General features: G+C 46.4%; 1 protein-coding gene across 1 annotated transcript in view; it reads right to left on the bottom strand.

The window, feature by feature from the left end:
- stx8 (syntaxin 8) overlaps nucleotides 1-14,382 on the bottom strand; it is a 37,596-nt gene that overhangs the window by 19,941 nt on the left and 3,273 nt on the right. Inside the window, exons 5-6 of the mRNA XM_076171065.1 lie at nucleotides 13,348-13,484; nucleotides 12,353-12,445 (exon numbers count right to left, since the gene is read on the bottom strand). Of these exons, the coding sequence (XP_076027180.1) occupies nucleotides 12,353-12,445; nucleotides 13,348-13,484 (230 nt within the window). The remainder of the gene's footprint in view (nucleotides 1-12,352; nucleotides 12,446-13,347; nucleotides 13,485-14,382) is intronic.

Raw genomic sequence — 14,382 nt, 5'->3', positions numbered from 1 at the left:
ATACGTGTGTGTGTGTGTGTGTGTGTGTGTGTGTGTGTGTGTGTGTGTGTGTGTGTGTGTGTGTGTCTTTATTACATTAGGCGGGTCCCTCATGTTGTGTCTGATGGCAGACAGGGTTATCAGATAACGCCTCAAATGGATTTCCCCATCTTCACCTTTTGTTTTATCAAGGTGACAGAAGTGATACATTCTTACAGCGTGATTAAAGCTGTGTATCATTTCTCACTGTGAAGGTCAGAGGGTGATCACGCTAACACAATGACCATATTATGTCTAGTTATGTTCGTACAGCACAGACAAGACTTTGACATGGAAGTACAGATAATCAACCAAGGATGTCAAACACTGAATGCTATTGATGGTCAATAATCCTCTCCTTCTCCTCTGGAACGTTCTGTGGCGTTTGACAGCTCATAAACAATCCCCTGATGGATCCCAGAGCAGTAGTGTGTGTGAGCTGCGAGCTGGGTCTGTGTTTTCTATATGTGCTCACAAATACACAAACATGTGAGCAGGCTGCAGATTGGAGTTCCCCCGCAGAGGGACGATGTCCTTCAGAGAACACGCCGTAGATCAACGCTAACGAACCGTTACTTACAACGCTTTAATTCCTTCCTTCTCGTTTTTAAAATCCTATTTCCCTCTCACTCCATCTTCCCTTCTCTCTGTATCAGCTGTGACCAAAGGCTCATAATGAGTCCCTGCTGTGTGATTGCAAGAGGCCAAGAACTTCCAAAGAGACTGAGAGGATGATCTATCTTTGTCCTTCATATCATTTCCTATCCTCTCCTCCTCCTCCTCCTCGGTCTCAGGCGCGTGATTTTATCCCTCGCCCCCCCTGTCCTCGTCCCGTCTCGCCCCCTTGCTCGCTGCGTGAAATCTCAGCCGCCCTGGCCTCACAGTACATCTGTAAGATTAGCCCACCCTGATCCATACCGCACTCTGCGAGGAAGTATGAGGAGTGCGTGTGTGTGTGTGTGTGTGTGTGTGTTTTTGTGTCTGCATGCATGTGAGGTCCAGCTCTGACGTCTACCCCCAAAACTCCATCCCAGACACCCGGGCCCAGTGGCCTCTGAGGTCCTCATGCAGACATAAATCTGGCCGGTGTGCCAATCACAACCTGACAACATGTGCTGGACATGTGGCGTTCACTTTTCAGTACAATCACAACGCTTAAACACTCACACACAGGCACGCACACAGACAATAAAGCATACACACTCATCTGTGTGAGCGCACGAGCAGACACACGCTGAGCACAGCATGGGAATATATGTGTGCACTTGTAGGCATGCACACACACACACACACACACACACACACACACACACACACACACACACACACACACACACACACACACACACACACACACACACACACACACACACACACACACACACACACACACAGATGTAAAAAATGCCCAGAAGATGAAGGTGCAATCTTCCCCCTGTGCTGAAATGGGAACCACGTGCTGACTTTTGGGTTGAGGCAGAGTTAGTAAAGTAAGTCCTTCCACTCATTATGTGGGATGACCCATGCTACCCCGAGGCTGAGGGGAACGTGAGGCAGCTCTACGCTCGTCGGCACTTTGAATGCAGCCCCCAAACCGGAGCGGTTAGCAATTAAATAAACAGAGGGGGGAGATTTGTTCCCGCTGTCATTTGCGTTCGCCAAAAAAGGAACCTGCTGGGCCAAGACTGAGTCAATCCAAGGTACCATTAAATGGCAGGGAACCCTTTGCCCGGAGCCAAAAGGAACTGGCAGCTGGAACCGCAGCCAACCACCAACACATACCGCTCATGTGCTTCCCCCTGCCTGAACGCGTCCGCAAAAAGCTCTCCAGGGGAAAATTACTGTACAATATCAATATTAGTTTGTTGTTAAATTGTACACAGACCACAGGCACAAGGCAGCCGTCCCAAAAAGAGCCGGTGACTTGGCTGAGGGAACAAAATGCTGCGAGGCCTTGAGCAGGTGACTTATTGCTTTGGAGTCGGCGGTGAACCGTCGCTGAACAGCTGATGTTTCATACACTAACTTATTCTGACGAGGACCGAGTAACAAGTGGCACACTAATGCACCCGAGCAAGTCCAAAACACAAACCCTCCGAGCGTGGAGAAGCTGCAGAATGAGAAGTGAAGAAGAAGCTGGCTGGTCCACCCTGGTCTGGTGTTACAGGGCGAGGTGATGCTGCGTGTTGGATTCACTCCAGCCAGAGCAAATGGCAGCCAAACGTTTTCAATTTTTCAATATTCTACGTGTAAAAGAAAAGTTGGAACAGCTGCTAAACTAATTGTACGACAGAGTGGAGGAACAAGGAGAGGAGGAGAGTCACCCAATCTGTTTCTGATGTGACAATCCTGCATCACCGCTCAGTAATGTAGGCGACGTATGGACGGCTAACACACAGATTCTACGTCACTTACATGCGGTCACAAAGCAGCTCGGTAAAAACTCATAATGCCAACTAAGCCCCTTTAACGTCCACTAAGTCAGTTTTAAAGAGATGGATTACTTAAGGACATGGTAATGAGACCAAACCCTTCAAAGAACAAACACTCAGCCCAGAGAGCGTTCCTTTCCAAGTGTTGTGTCATCCTCCATTTTGAAGACGGTGGTGGGGAAAGAAGTGGTGAAATCATACCTTCCTTCATTTTCTCTCTCCCTTTCTTATTAGCGTATGTGTGTTCTCAGGAATAATGAACAATTGATAGTTTGTGAAAGAGTTGGCCGCGGTCGGGGGAACGGTGGCCGTAGAGGACGGAGACGACCTCGCCCGGTCTCTGCGCGGGGCCTGTTGTTGGTGGACATCTGGATGTGATGCAGATGAGCCGAGCGGGGCTGAGCATGCCGTCGCTCCTGCATCACCCTGCAGCTTCATTACACACCGTGAGAATATGTGCATGTGCGTGATTAACACTATTAGCAAAAGTTACTTCTACAGTTTAAATGTTCATTGATTAAAGCCGGAAGTGAAGGGAGTCGATGTTTCTAAATGTCATGTAAACACAGTAATCAGATTGAAGTTAGCATAAATCAATATCTGTGCACTGTGAGTAAAAGCCCCTTGATAACGCAATCGCAAATCAATTCCCCCTGCATGTAAACACTGCACTGACCTGCAGTGGTGTCAGCATTCTGTGCATTTCCTCCCCTAGAGCCGATTGCAGGTAAACATACTGAGTGAGACAGTAACAGTTTCAAATCAAAGTGTTTAGATAAGACACCAAACGCATTCAAACAATTTTCAGACCTGACAGCTGCTCCTCTTAACTGCTGACAGACCGTGATGGTTTGAAGTGTTAAAGGGCCATTTTGTAAGCAAGTGTTCTGAGAAAGGGGCGATACTCCACTGAATGGACTCCAAATCCAGCCAAGTCCAGCTCGATGTCCACCAAGAAGCACCGGCTCACACAAACACGCAGACTCAGGAACATTTGATCTGCTCTGTTGTTCTCCTGCGCCCCTTAAATGACTTAAATATCGCTTACACAACAAGACAGAGCAGGAGAAGGAAGTCACAGAGAAGTCTCGAAGTCAAGCGAGTCAAAATTTACTTTCCTCTTGAAAACAATGATACAAACTAAATCCATGACGCTTTGTGGAGATTTCAGCGCAACAAGAAAGGTTTGCATTCAAATACCTGAAATAATAATGAGCTGCAATCTGCCTGTCTGTCTGTTCTTGCCATTAAAAGTAATAAACCTAATACCACAGTCAATGTACAGAATGTATATGACAGCATGGAAATGTTCAGCTGTTTGTCCATACAGCACACAAACCTCTGCCAAACCTTCCTGCAGCTCCAGACACATTACACATTTGTTCCAATCACAAGTGACAATGATAATATTGAACAGAGCACAGAAACAACTGGCAGTAACAAACTGTCAATCTCTGCTGTGTGTGTGTGTGTGTGTGTGTGTGTGTGTGTGTGTGTGTGTGTGTGTGTGTGTGTGTGTGTGTGTGTGTGTGTGTGCGTAAGATCAGCCGTCTGTGAGCCACATAAATAAAGACGAGAGGATTTGTCTGTTTTGACACTAAAACAAACAAGGAGCCTGTATAAGTTTACAGCGGTTGCGGTTTCTGCAGCCATTCGCAAATTAAAAGAGAGGGAGAAGGAGGGAGGAAAGATGGAGATGGTAAATTTGGTGCAAACTGTGGATGGAGACAGTTGATCTACACTGAAGGGGCGACAGAGCTGGAGGGTTTGTTCGTGTGTGTGTGTGTGTGTGTGTGTGTGTGTGTGTGTGTGTGTGTGTGTGTGTGTGTGTGTGTGTGTGTGTGTGTGTGTGTGTATACAAACAAAGCCACTTTTCAACACAATGAAGCTCTGCATTAAACTGGCATTAAGCCGGTTGATCCTCTATTCTAAAGTCCTCGGCTTCTTTGCTTCTTACGGTGATTTACATCTTTGGCAGGCACATTCCACACGACTGAGGACAGACATCAGAGCCCTGATGAAATGCATTTCTGTTGCGACACTGACAGTTAGGGAGTTTAAGAGTGAGGCGCGCGCGCACACACACACACACACACACAGAGGCAGAATAATTGCAACTGTGACTAATGCAACTGTGCTCCATCTCGAAACGTGTCTGCTAAATCAGGCTTGAAAGTTGTACAATGTGTTCCCGCCATGGCTCTCCTCTGCCGTTGCCACACTTCAGCCCCTCTCGTCCTGGAGTCTGAGCATTTCTGCCACTGGCTTTTTCATGTGGGGGCCTTTTCCTGCGAACAACTGTCAGCAGCACACATTTGTTCCAGATGGATCGAGACAAATCAAAGCCAACAGAGACTGCGGCTCAAAAAAGCAGAAAATACCTCCTACGTGCTTTATGGCGTCTATTAAAGATTAACGACAAGAGAACGAAGGAATTATTTCTCGTTCCTCTTCTCCGAGAGGGAAATGTTTTGAAACTGAAAGAGAACTCTGGAGTGCAGTTAAAAGAAGAGGAATTATCCAAAATGTACAATATCAAAGCTACCTTGTGCAGCTTGTTATGTCCTCAGTCAAACACCCAAACTTCACACTGAATCCTGCAGCACAGCATCACTGACTCCATCAGGAAGGACGTCCTGATGTCCTCGGCGTACGGAGCCTTACCTTAATCACTGCCAGGTACAACCACTCTCTCTCTCTCTCTCTCCATTGTCACTGAACAACAACCTCTTCTTTTAAAAGAAGGTGTGTGTGTGATGGAGAACGGGGCCACTGGCACCTGGCCACACATTCCACAACATCACATAAGGAAACACTCAGACTATGGTTTTGGTTTGGTGGTGGTGACTTCTTTCATGGAAGCACCACAGGCTCGAGTCTGGTACTCCATGACGTCGAGGGTCATGTCAGTTACTGGTTATGGCGTCAAAAATGTACCTGCAAAAAAACGTTTCTCATCATTCCATTCAAGGAACATGAAGGTACAACACGCTGCATCTCAACCCAAACTAAACAGCCAAACTTCCTGCGTGCTGAAACGCCGCATCGAACCACCGAGGGGCAACAAAAGAAGGCGTGATTGATGAAACCAACCTTGAATGGATCGCAGAATGTTAATTTCCTGGAGTATTCATCATGTGGGGGTCAACTCCCTGGCGTGATTGTTAGTCGCGTCTTGTACTCTAACTCCGTCGGCGTGGCACCGCCGGGCCTCGGACAGAGATGGATGCCGGGAAGGATAGATAGAGAAATAAGGAGACGTGGACTCGTGATTGATTGTACCCCTGCGCCAGGGCTGTGTAGCTCGGGGGTTTGGCCCGGGCGGCTAGTGGTGAGTCCTGGTTTGGCTGTCTTTTGTCAGTCCATCACGCCGCCACTGCCATCAGTGTCATTCTGGAATCTTTGCTCGCAGTCTCCTAAATCTGCACTCTCCTCGCTCAAGCTGTACAAATACAAAACAGTTGTTCTATATGATGTCAATTGTGGATAATATACCCGTGGTAAGTCTTCAGAGAGCATGAAAAGCAGATGAATAATAATGTTCTGAATTGTACTTCACTGTACTTCATGTCAGCCTGAAATCTATCCACAAGCTGTTGTTCCTACTGGCAAAGTCCCAGGAGTTCTCAACAATTCAATTTCCATGTGAGTCACAACTTGGAAACTTTATTGAATCATTCCTGTTAACCTGCTCAAACAATCTCTGGGAACTCAACTGATTCTGCGGTTCACTGATGTGACAGTGCTGATTTAAGCCATAGGAGAGGATCACATGTGGGTTCAGGTAAACAAAAGGTGTATACTAGGCTGAGCTTGAAGCAATGTTTCTAGATTCCCTGATTTTGTACCTACTTTCACACTAACACACTTCTATTGTGTTCAGTGTGCACAACTTCTATATCTTCTAGCACTGTTACACACAGAAATAGCCACATGGATCCACAGGCCTACAGACCTGACAGGTGAACGCCAAACATTTCCAGAACGCCGAAACTTTAATGATATTCATGAAACATTGGGCTCAGCATTTCTGAATGCCACCGATGCCATAAGACTTCTGGAACATAATCGACTAAACTAAACACTATTAGAGTTCAAATGATGACTAGTTGATTCAGTCAATTAGTCAATCAACAAAAACGTAACATGGCTTAATGTTGTGTGTATCTGGGCACAGCTTAACAAGTGTAAAGGTTGTGTGTGTGTGTGTGTGTGTGTGTGTGTGTGTGTGTGTGTGTGTGTGTGTGTGTGTGTGTGTGTGTGTGTGGGTGTAAATTAAAAGAAAGAGTGAGACAAAGAGAGAGTGAACAACATTAATATTCATTATTTTTAGCCCGATCTGCCATAACAGTGTGTATAGAGTAAAGGATTATGATGTTCAGTGTACATATCTAAGCTGCCAAACAAGGGGAGTGATGAAGCCAAGAAGCCGCTACATCAGAGTAATGTACTTGACAGAGCAGCGGTGTGTGTGTGTGTGTGTGTGTGTGTGTGTGTGTGTGTGTGTGTGTGTGTGTGTGTGTGTGTGTGTGTGTGTGTGTGTGTGTGTGTGTGTGTGACCAACATATCCCGCCCTCATTTATCGTTCTCAGTAATTACGAAACTCAAACAGCAGTCTTCCTCAGCTGTGGCTGTGGATTGAGACGATGCTCCTTCTTCGCGGCTCATTGCAAACTCGACATTCCTTTAATGACGACACTCCTCTGAACATCACATCATGACTCTGCGCCATGTCCGCGCCTTCTGGAAAACACTACTCACCACCACCACCCTGACATCCAAACGAAGCAAATCAAACAAACGATAAATCAATACTCCGCCGGGACCGCAGCAGTCTGACTTTGTGCCGAGTGCCATCATTAGAGTGGCTTATTTGCTCGGCGAACACTTTGTGAGAGCAGAAGCGAGCGGTGCTGCTGATGTCACCCTCTTGTAGCAGTAAGTGCCTCTCCTCCTCTCTCACGCTACTGTTTATTTGGAAGTCATTAGTGCTGCCCAGGCTCGGGCTCCGTGTACGCTCAGCTCTGCTTATGCAGGAGAAAAGTAGAGATCGAATTATTAGTCAGAAATGAAGTCCATCGTGGGAGCAAAGTGGCTGGATATGCAGACACACACACACACACACACACACACACACACACACACACACACACACACACACACACACACACACACACACACACACACACACACACACACACACACACACACACACACACACACACACACACACACACACACAGAGACTTGTATCCAGACTACATGAGGATTCAGCCTCATTGCTAGTTGCTACGGCGTCACACACAGAGACATTAGTTTCTCTCTTATCTCCAGACAGACCTGTTACCGAGCCTGAAGCTAAATAGCCCTTGGATCTGACTCAGATGTGTTCCAGAAGCTCTGGACCCAAATGAGGTTTTGTTTCCATCCAGGCTCAGATCTCTCTGCTTTTTGTAGCTTGATGCTGTGATCTTAGAAATGACATAATATTATTAACAGTATTATCCAAAGAAAAAAAGAGGCAAGACGTGGAAAGGTCATAAAGAAGACATCAGCTGGGAGTGTGGGGCTGAGGTTTGAAATGACCTGGAATCTGTTGTTGCTACAATAAACACAACGTCTTCATCATTCAAGCTTTTGTGATGCAAAACACAGCTGCAACACAATTACACCTAAAAATGCACCTGTGACGTTTTTGAGTGACTGTCTTTCTACATTACAACGCTTCCAACAAACTTCTGACACAACAATAAGCGTGGGAACATGGGAACGTTTACCGTACATGAGCGACTTCATAGCTGAAGCCTTTAAAAGCTCAGAAATGAGGCAACTCAGACTCCAACTCCCTTCAAAAGAAAAAAAACAGCACTCTTTACGAGATAGCCACTGTCTGTCATTCACAAGGCACTGATGTCATTGTTCAAACATCCAATCTGAGAAACATCAACACTATTAAAAGAGGAATAATGTTGCTGTGCCTGGGTGGAAAGGACCGGAGGAGGAGGTTTCTGCTGATGTAAGCATGTCGGCTGGTATGTGCAGGACTATTTTCTGCAACATATAATTTGGAAATGAAAACAGACAAAATAATCACTTTAATAATATGAAAACCCGTGATGACAACACGGCGTTTAACTCATTTAACAGCCCGGCGATCATGACTGAATCTCTCTTGTTATTGTGACTGGCAGCTAACATGGGAAAGTCTGTGGTTCGCAACGGATTAATGTTATGAACCAGAAGGCAAAGACGGAGAATTGAAGTATCCGGCGTGTATCTTCCGTTTGATCCACTTAAGGCAGCGAGGGGAGAGGAGACCGAGGGCTTCAGGTTCATCTCCAAACTTCTGCAAAAAGGGTCACTTTCCTTATTGACCTCGGCCTGGAATTGTTACCCGAAAAGGAAATGGCTGCAACCTCCACTGCACTTGGGTCATGAGCTAAGCTTGGGCAGCCAAACTACAAAGCGCTTAATCTATTTATAGGGAAACACAGCTACAGTACAGTGATCAGGGGGGCGGGGGGGGAAGGAATCCTAGGAGACAAAAAAGACAGTCGGACGCCAAGGTTACTCGCCCCAACTATCAGGATCAACAAGACGTCTCCTTGCCTTTCCTCTGCTTTATAACTTAAATCCATTTTCCTCACCACTCCGAAAGCATTAAACTATCCCCTTACTTTTTACACCGTCGATTTTGACATTTAATACAAGCAAGAAATGCAGCACCTACAAAGCTGTCTCAAGCAATAATCCAAGTAATTTAAGTACAAGTCTGGAAGGAAAACATTCCAGTAATTTTTTTGTATGCAGAAACCATTCATTGAGCCTGGATGTCTCGTACGAAGGCAAACAGTACCAAGACGAGCTGCGCCTTAGACATAGTTTGTATCTATGCGGGGTTAATGCTGTAATAACACGGATGTGAAAGTAAAGAACACAAACCTTTCATTCCTCGCATACTGGGCGGAAACTAACGGAGAGGCTGAATGAAGGTTCTGTCTCCTGGGTGGTGCAGGATGGAGAGGTAGAGGATCGCTGAAGGTGTAGCAAGCTCTCCTCAATATCATCACCCACAGAACTAATCAGTCAGAAGTCTATAATCACACCGCTGGTTACGTCTTGTATGTGTTCATATTGGATTCAAATCTGGTGTAACGGGACGAACAACCAAACACACAGCACGTTTCTGTCTGGTCATGTGATGCTACCAAACAAAAGGTCGCTCTGATTGTGAATGTGTTCCGTGTTGTACTTTGTGTTCTATGTCCGATCCCGACCATACACACCTTCAGCACGTTGCTACTTTGCATCTGAACCATTCCACTGAAATTAAAATGGTTCTACAATCCTGAAGACAAAACAATAAACCCTTTGTTATTATAGATTACTATAATTGTTATGATTACATGAGAATATAGTGACTCTCCGTTAGCAAATCTTGTGAAACCCAGCGCATCCTGCTCCATTTCCAGACTCTACATCTGTGATATATCCACATTTTCCACCTTGTCCGACACGAAGGAACCCCGATCTCTCCCATAACTCAGTGCGAGAGGACACAGAGGAGACGGACAGAGAGGAAAGAGGGCAGAGGAAAGAAACGGGGGTTGGAGGTGATAAAATAAAGGAGCAGTGAACCGGGGCAAAGAGAGGAAAGAGAAACAGGGAAGAAAGGAAAAGTCTGCGAGGGCCCGAGCCACGGAGGCCCTGTGAATCATTGCCTCGTGTCACTGGGCCGTATAAACCCAAAGCTACTCTATAAATTTCGGAGAAAGATCCGGGAGAAACTGTGCCGGCGCTCAGATTCCATTTCTACACTTTATCAAACATCTGCCCGCCCCCGGGGAGCGCTCACTTCTGTAATAAACAACAGACTGAAGGTGTGTATCTCATCGGCTTCCTTTACAGAGAGGTGTTTGCCTCTAACCGACAGGTGGAAAACACGGGGGCCGCCGCTACATGAGCTCAGTTTGGACTTCAACATGTGGAGCCGATTACAAAGTCCACAGGTGACGAAGAGAGATGGACTTGGCCGTTATAGAAAAAGAGAGTTCTCATCACATTCATAGTCAGGAGTCATTCGGGGTCCGAGAGACGGGAGGAGCGACGGGCCATTTAACTCTGAGCCAAAATCATTTCCCCGCTCGCTCGCTCGCTCACAGCTTGTGGAATTGGTGTAATTCTCAGTTACAGCACTCCCATCACCCGCACAGGTTGATATTACTGGAAACACTGACACCAAGCTGAAAAACGACAAGAAAAACACACCGTTCGCAGCATTAAAGCAATGATCCGTCTCCAGTTCAATAAGGTAACAGGAGAGCAGGCGAAAACAATCAGCTTTCCCTCCCTCTCCCTCTTCCTCTCTCTCTCTCCCTCTCCCTCTCCCTCTCATCGGTGTCAACCAAAATCAGCCAAACATCTGCCATTCCTTCCCAGCAGAAGGGAAGGTCGTTTGTTTCCACTCCAAAATCACTCGGTTATACAACCTCTGGACTTGTTTGGGTACATCTGCTCAGACAGGATATTACGGGATCGCACAACGCCTTCTTTCCCCCCAACTTGAAGCTGGTCATCCGCGCAGACGCAGACAAAGAGTAAAGTCTGCCTGTGCTGTAGGTGCGAGTCTTCTGAGGATACCCAATCAGACAATAAATAAAGGTTACGAACAAGCGGAGGTCTTCTCCTTCAGACCGTGGCACCTGTCAACATGGCCAAGAACATTAGGTCGCTATAAGAGAGGACACCTGCTGCTGGCTGAGGAAACTGAGGTTTGTTAGACAGGCAGAGTTGTAATGATGCTTAGAAAGATTGTACTGCGATGGAAACAAAGCAAGGGCTCGTCCGTGAGAGAAAGACGACAATCCCATACGCCAATCTGGAAGACATTCTCTGAAAATGAATGTGAATATGTGGCTATAAACAATATGACAATAACAAACACATGCCATCAAACTGCAGGTAATTGGAAAAATAGCTCATGTGAGGCATCAAAGCGCAGAGACACGACTGTTCTATACATTCTTGAGCATCGCACAGCTGCTCGGCGTTGAACCCTCCAACAAACACAATGTGTAATACGGACGTGGACATCCTGTCAAATATAAAAACATGATGCCTGCTGCTGTCTTTTCCTGTGAACACAGGAGGAGCTCATTGTTAACTAAAGGCTAAAGTGGAAGCAATGTGTCGTCTGGCAAGCTTCTAAGCTGTTGTTCAGTTTAATATTTAAAAAAACGATAGAAATACACGAGTGCATTTGTCCCTGTAAGGTTACACTGAGTGTCTAAACCTGTTGACTGCTATAATCTTCTGGGGCGATGCATTAAGGGATCTAATTGTTCTCTGCTTGACAGATGATCGTCCCAAACTATTTTGTCTCGAGCACCAGCAGTCTGGAGTAACATACTCCTTCCTGCACAGCACATTTTAACCTGCGATGGGAGCTATTTATGGGCTGATGAGAGCCATTTAGCCCAAAATAACCCAAAAGCACCATTAGCTCTGAGCAGATCTGATTCCACAGCACAGAGCTCTGCCAGTCACTTCAACATGTTTAAGAGAGCTCACTTACTGATGTGAAGAAGTATCGTGTGCATTTAGAATGAAGGTTAACAAAGACAGTAAAGATAAGGAGATGTGTGTGTGTGTGTGTGTGTGTGTGTGTGTGTGTGTGTGTGTGCGTGTGTGTGTGTGTGTGTGTGTGTGTGTGTGTGTAGGTCAGTGCTGGTGGTTGGTGGTGAGGGAAGCGTTACTGTCCAGAGAGTTATATGAGGCAAGGCGTTCCATTGCAGAACAAGTATGTCTGATTGCTTTCACACTGTGGTGTGTAATGCGTCTGGAATTGTATTGACTAATATGTAAGCTCATACGGAGGAAACACGTGCACGTTCCAACTTTACCATTCTGCTCGTCCAGCTCGTTGCCAATATTCTGGCCCATTTGCTTCTGTCGGCTGATGACGGCGGCCAGTGCGTCCAAACCCTCATCCTGGGCTGCAAAGAGACGGAATAACAATTGAGACTCATGACACACTCACTATGACTATTAATACATGTGTGTGCGCAAGAACATATGTCATATTTCGCAGGGTAGCCAGACAAGCACTAAAGACGTGCTGGAATCAGTTGACATCACGGGGCAAACATTTGGGAAATAGGAATGACAAGATGTTGGGCTCCAGCTCGGTGCGTACAGTGAGTCATTCAGTACTTTACCCCACTCAGAGAGGAGAGGAAGAAGAGAGGAGAAGAGGAGAGGAGAGGAGAGGAGAGGAGAGGAAAGAAGAGAAGAGAAGAGAAGAGAAGAGAAGAGAAGAGAAGAGAAGAGAAGAGAAGAGAAGAGAAGAGAAGAGAAGAGAAGAGAAGAGGAGGTCTGACACACTCACTACCACAGGAATGTTTTACGACCGCAGATTCAGGCGCTCACCATTACCCAACTCCACCAGAAATCCCTGTGGGGAATAGAAACCTCCATGTGGTTTGGTTTCACTGTCTTAACAGGAATCTCCCATCCCAAATTGACAATAACCAGAGCCATAATGGAGACGTAGCAATGAAGTGTCACATGGAGTCAGGTGAAGTGACGTCTGGGCGTCGGAGCGCACGAGAGCCACGCAGGAAAGGAAAAAGCAGCAGAGGGCTTCCATCCACGACATGTGAATTAGAATATTAGGATTATACTGAAATGGAATCAAATAGAAACAGGTTCTCTCTGTCCAGCGATGAATCATCCTCTCATTTACAAAACATTAGCAAGTGGAACCGCAACTGTTTATGACCCAGTGTTGAGGCTGAAACGATGATGTAATGGCATCTTAGTGATGTATCGCATTAATCTTCGTAGGCTTGAAGTTCGGAACAGTCTCGTGCGTGTGTGTGTGTGTGTGTGTGCTGACCTTCGATGATGCGCTGCTGCTGCTGTTTGATCTCTCCAAAGCCCAGCCCTACGGTCTCCTCCGATTCATTGATCAGCCACGGGTTGGCTGCCGCCGCTCCTCCATGACCTCCCCCCCCTCCGGCCATCAGCGTCGACCTGTGAAAGATCACGTCATCAGCAGCGGGTAGATGGTTTCATCAAGGACAAGAGGATCATTAGGAGAAATTATAACCTGTTTTGGAAATGGGTCTATAATGGAAAATTGCACAATAACACACTACGATTACATGTAAATGACAAAAGTGCATCTGTACTCTGACAATCACCGAGTCTCACACAGTCATCCTGCGTCAGGGGCTTTAAGCTCTTAGGCTTACTGGGAAACAAACACACTGCACATCTGTAACACGCATGTTCCTCCTTCAATGCTGTTCACTTTCAGACATTCAGGGACAACAAATAACATCAAAAACCCATTCAGGTCACGCAAAAATGTATTTATTTACACGTTTGTGTTTTTTCAAGAGGTTGAAAAACACCAGGTTAACTTGTGCAGCGTGTAAACAGCGCACGTTAATCCGGCCCAGGCCTCTGCTGTGGAGGTTTGGCTGGGACGCAGTGACAGAGCAGAGAGCTCAGCGCTGTACTGTGCTAGACACCGCTGTGTGGTTTTGGAGCTATTCTCCCGCTAATGGCTTAAAGCTGTTGCGCGAGACCCCCGAGGCGGCGTTGCGGTGACGGGTTCAGGGTTTCTGTGCGAGGCTGGATGTAACCACGTCTGCTGAGTGCGAGTCGTCTGCTGGTCAGGCACAGGAAAGGTGACCAGGGGCCGCACCGTGACAAAGAACATGATCATAGAGAGAGAGAATCTCATGTTACAGTCCTACACCAATACTGTATGTCTGAAGCCAAACACTCACAATTCAGAACAAACACAACATATAGAGGTGAGGAGGTTCTGATGTAGAACTGGATGAGTTCTCTACCCAACAGCAGAGGGCAGAGGTGCAGATGTGGATCTATTTTACCTTAGCTTGTGCATCTGATGACTTTT

This window comes from Genypterus blacodes, unplaced genomic scaffold (assembly GCF_046128005.1).
Source record: "Genypterus blacodes isolate CSIRO-AG114 ecotype Tasmania unplaced genomic scaffold, CSIRO-AGI_Gbla_v1 ptg000240l_1, whole genome shotgun sequence".
NCBI classification, from domain to species: domain Eukaryota; kingdom Metazoa; phylum Chordata; class Actinopteri; order Ophidiiformes; family Ophidiidae; genus Genypterus; species Genypterus blacodes.
Note: the sequence above shows the minus strand (reverse complement) of the source record. Positions and strands in the feature narration are given on the sequence as shown.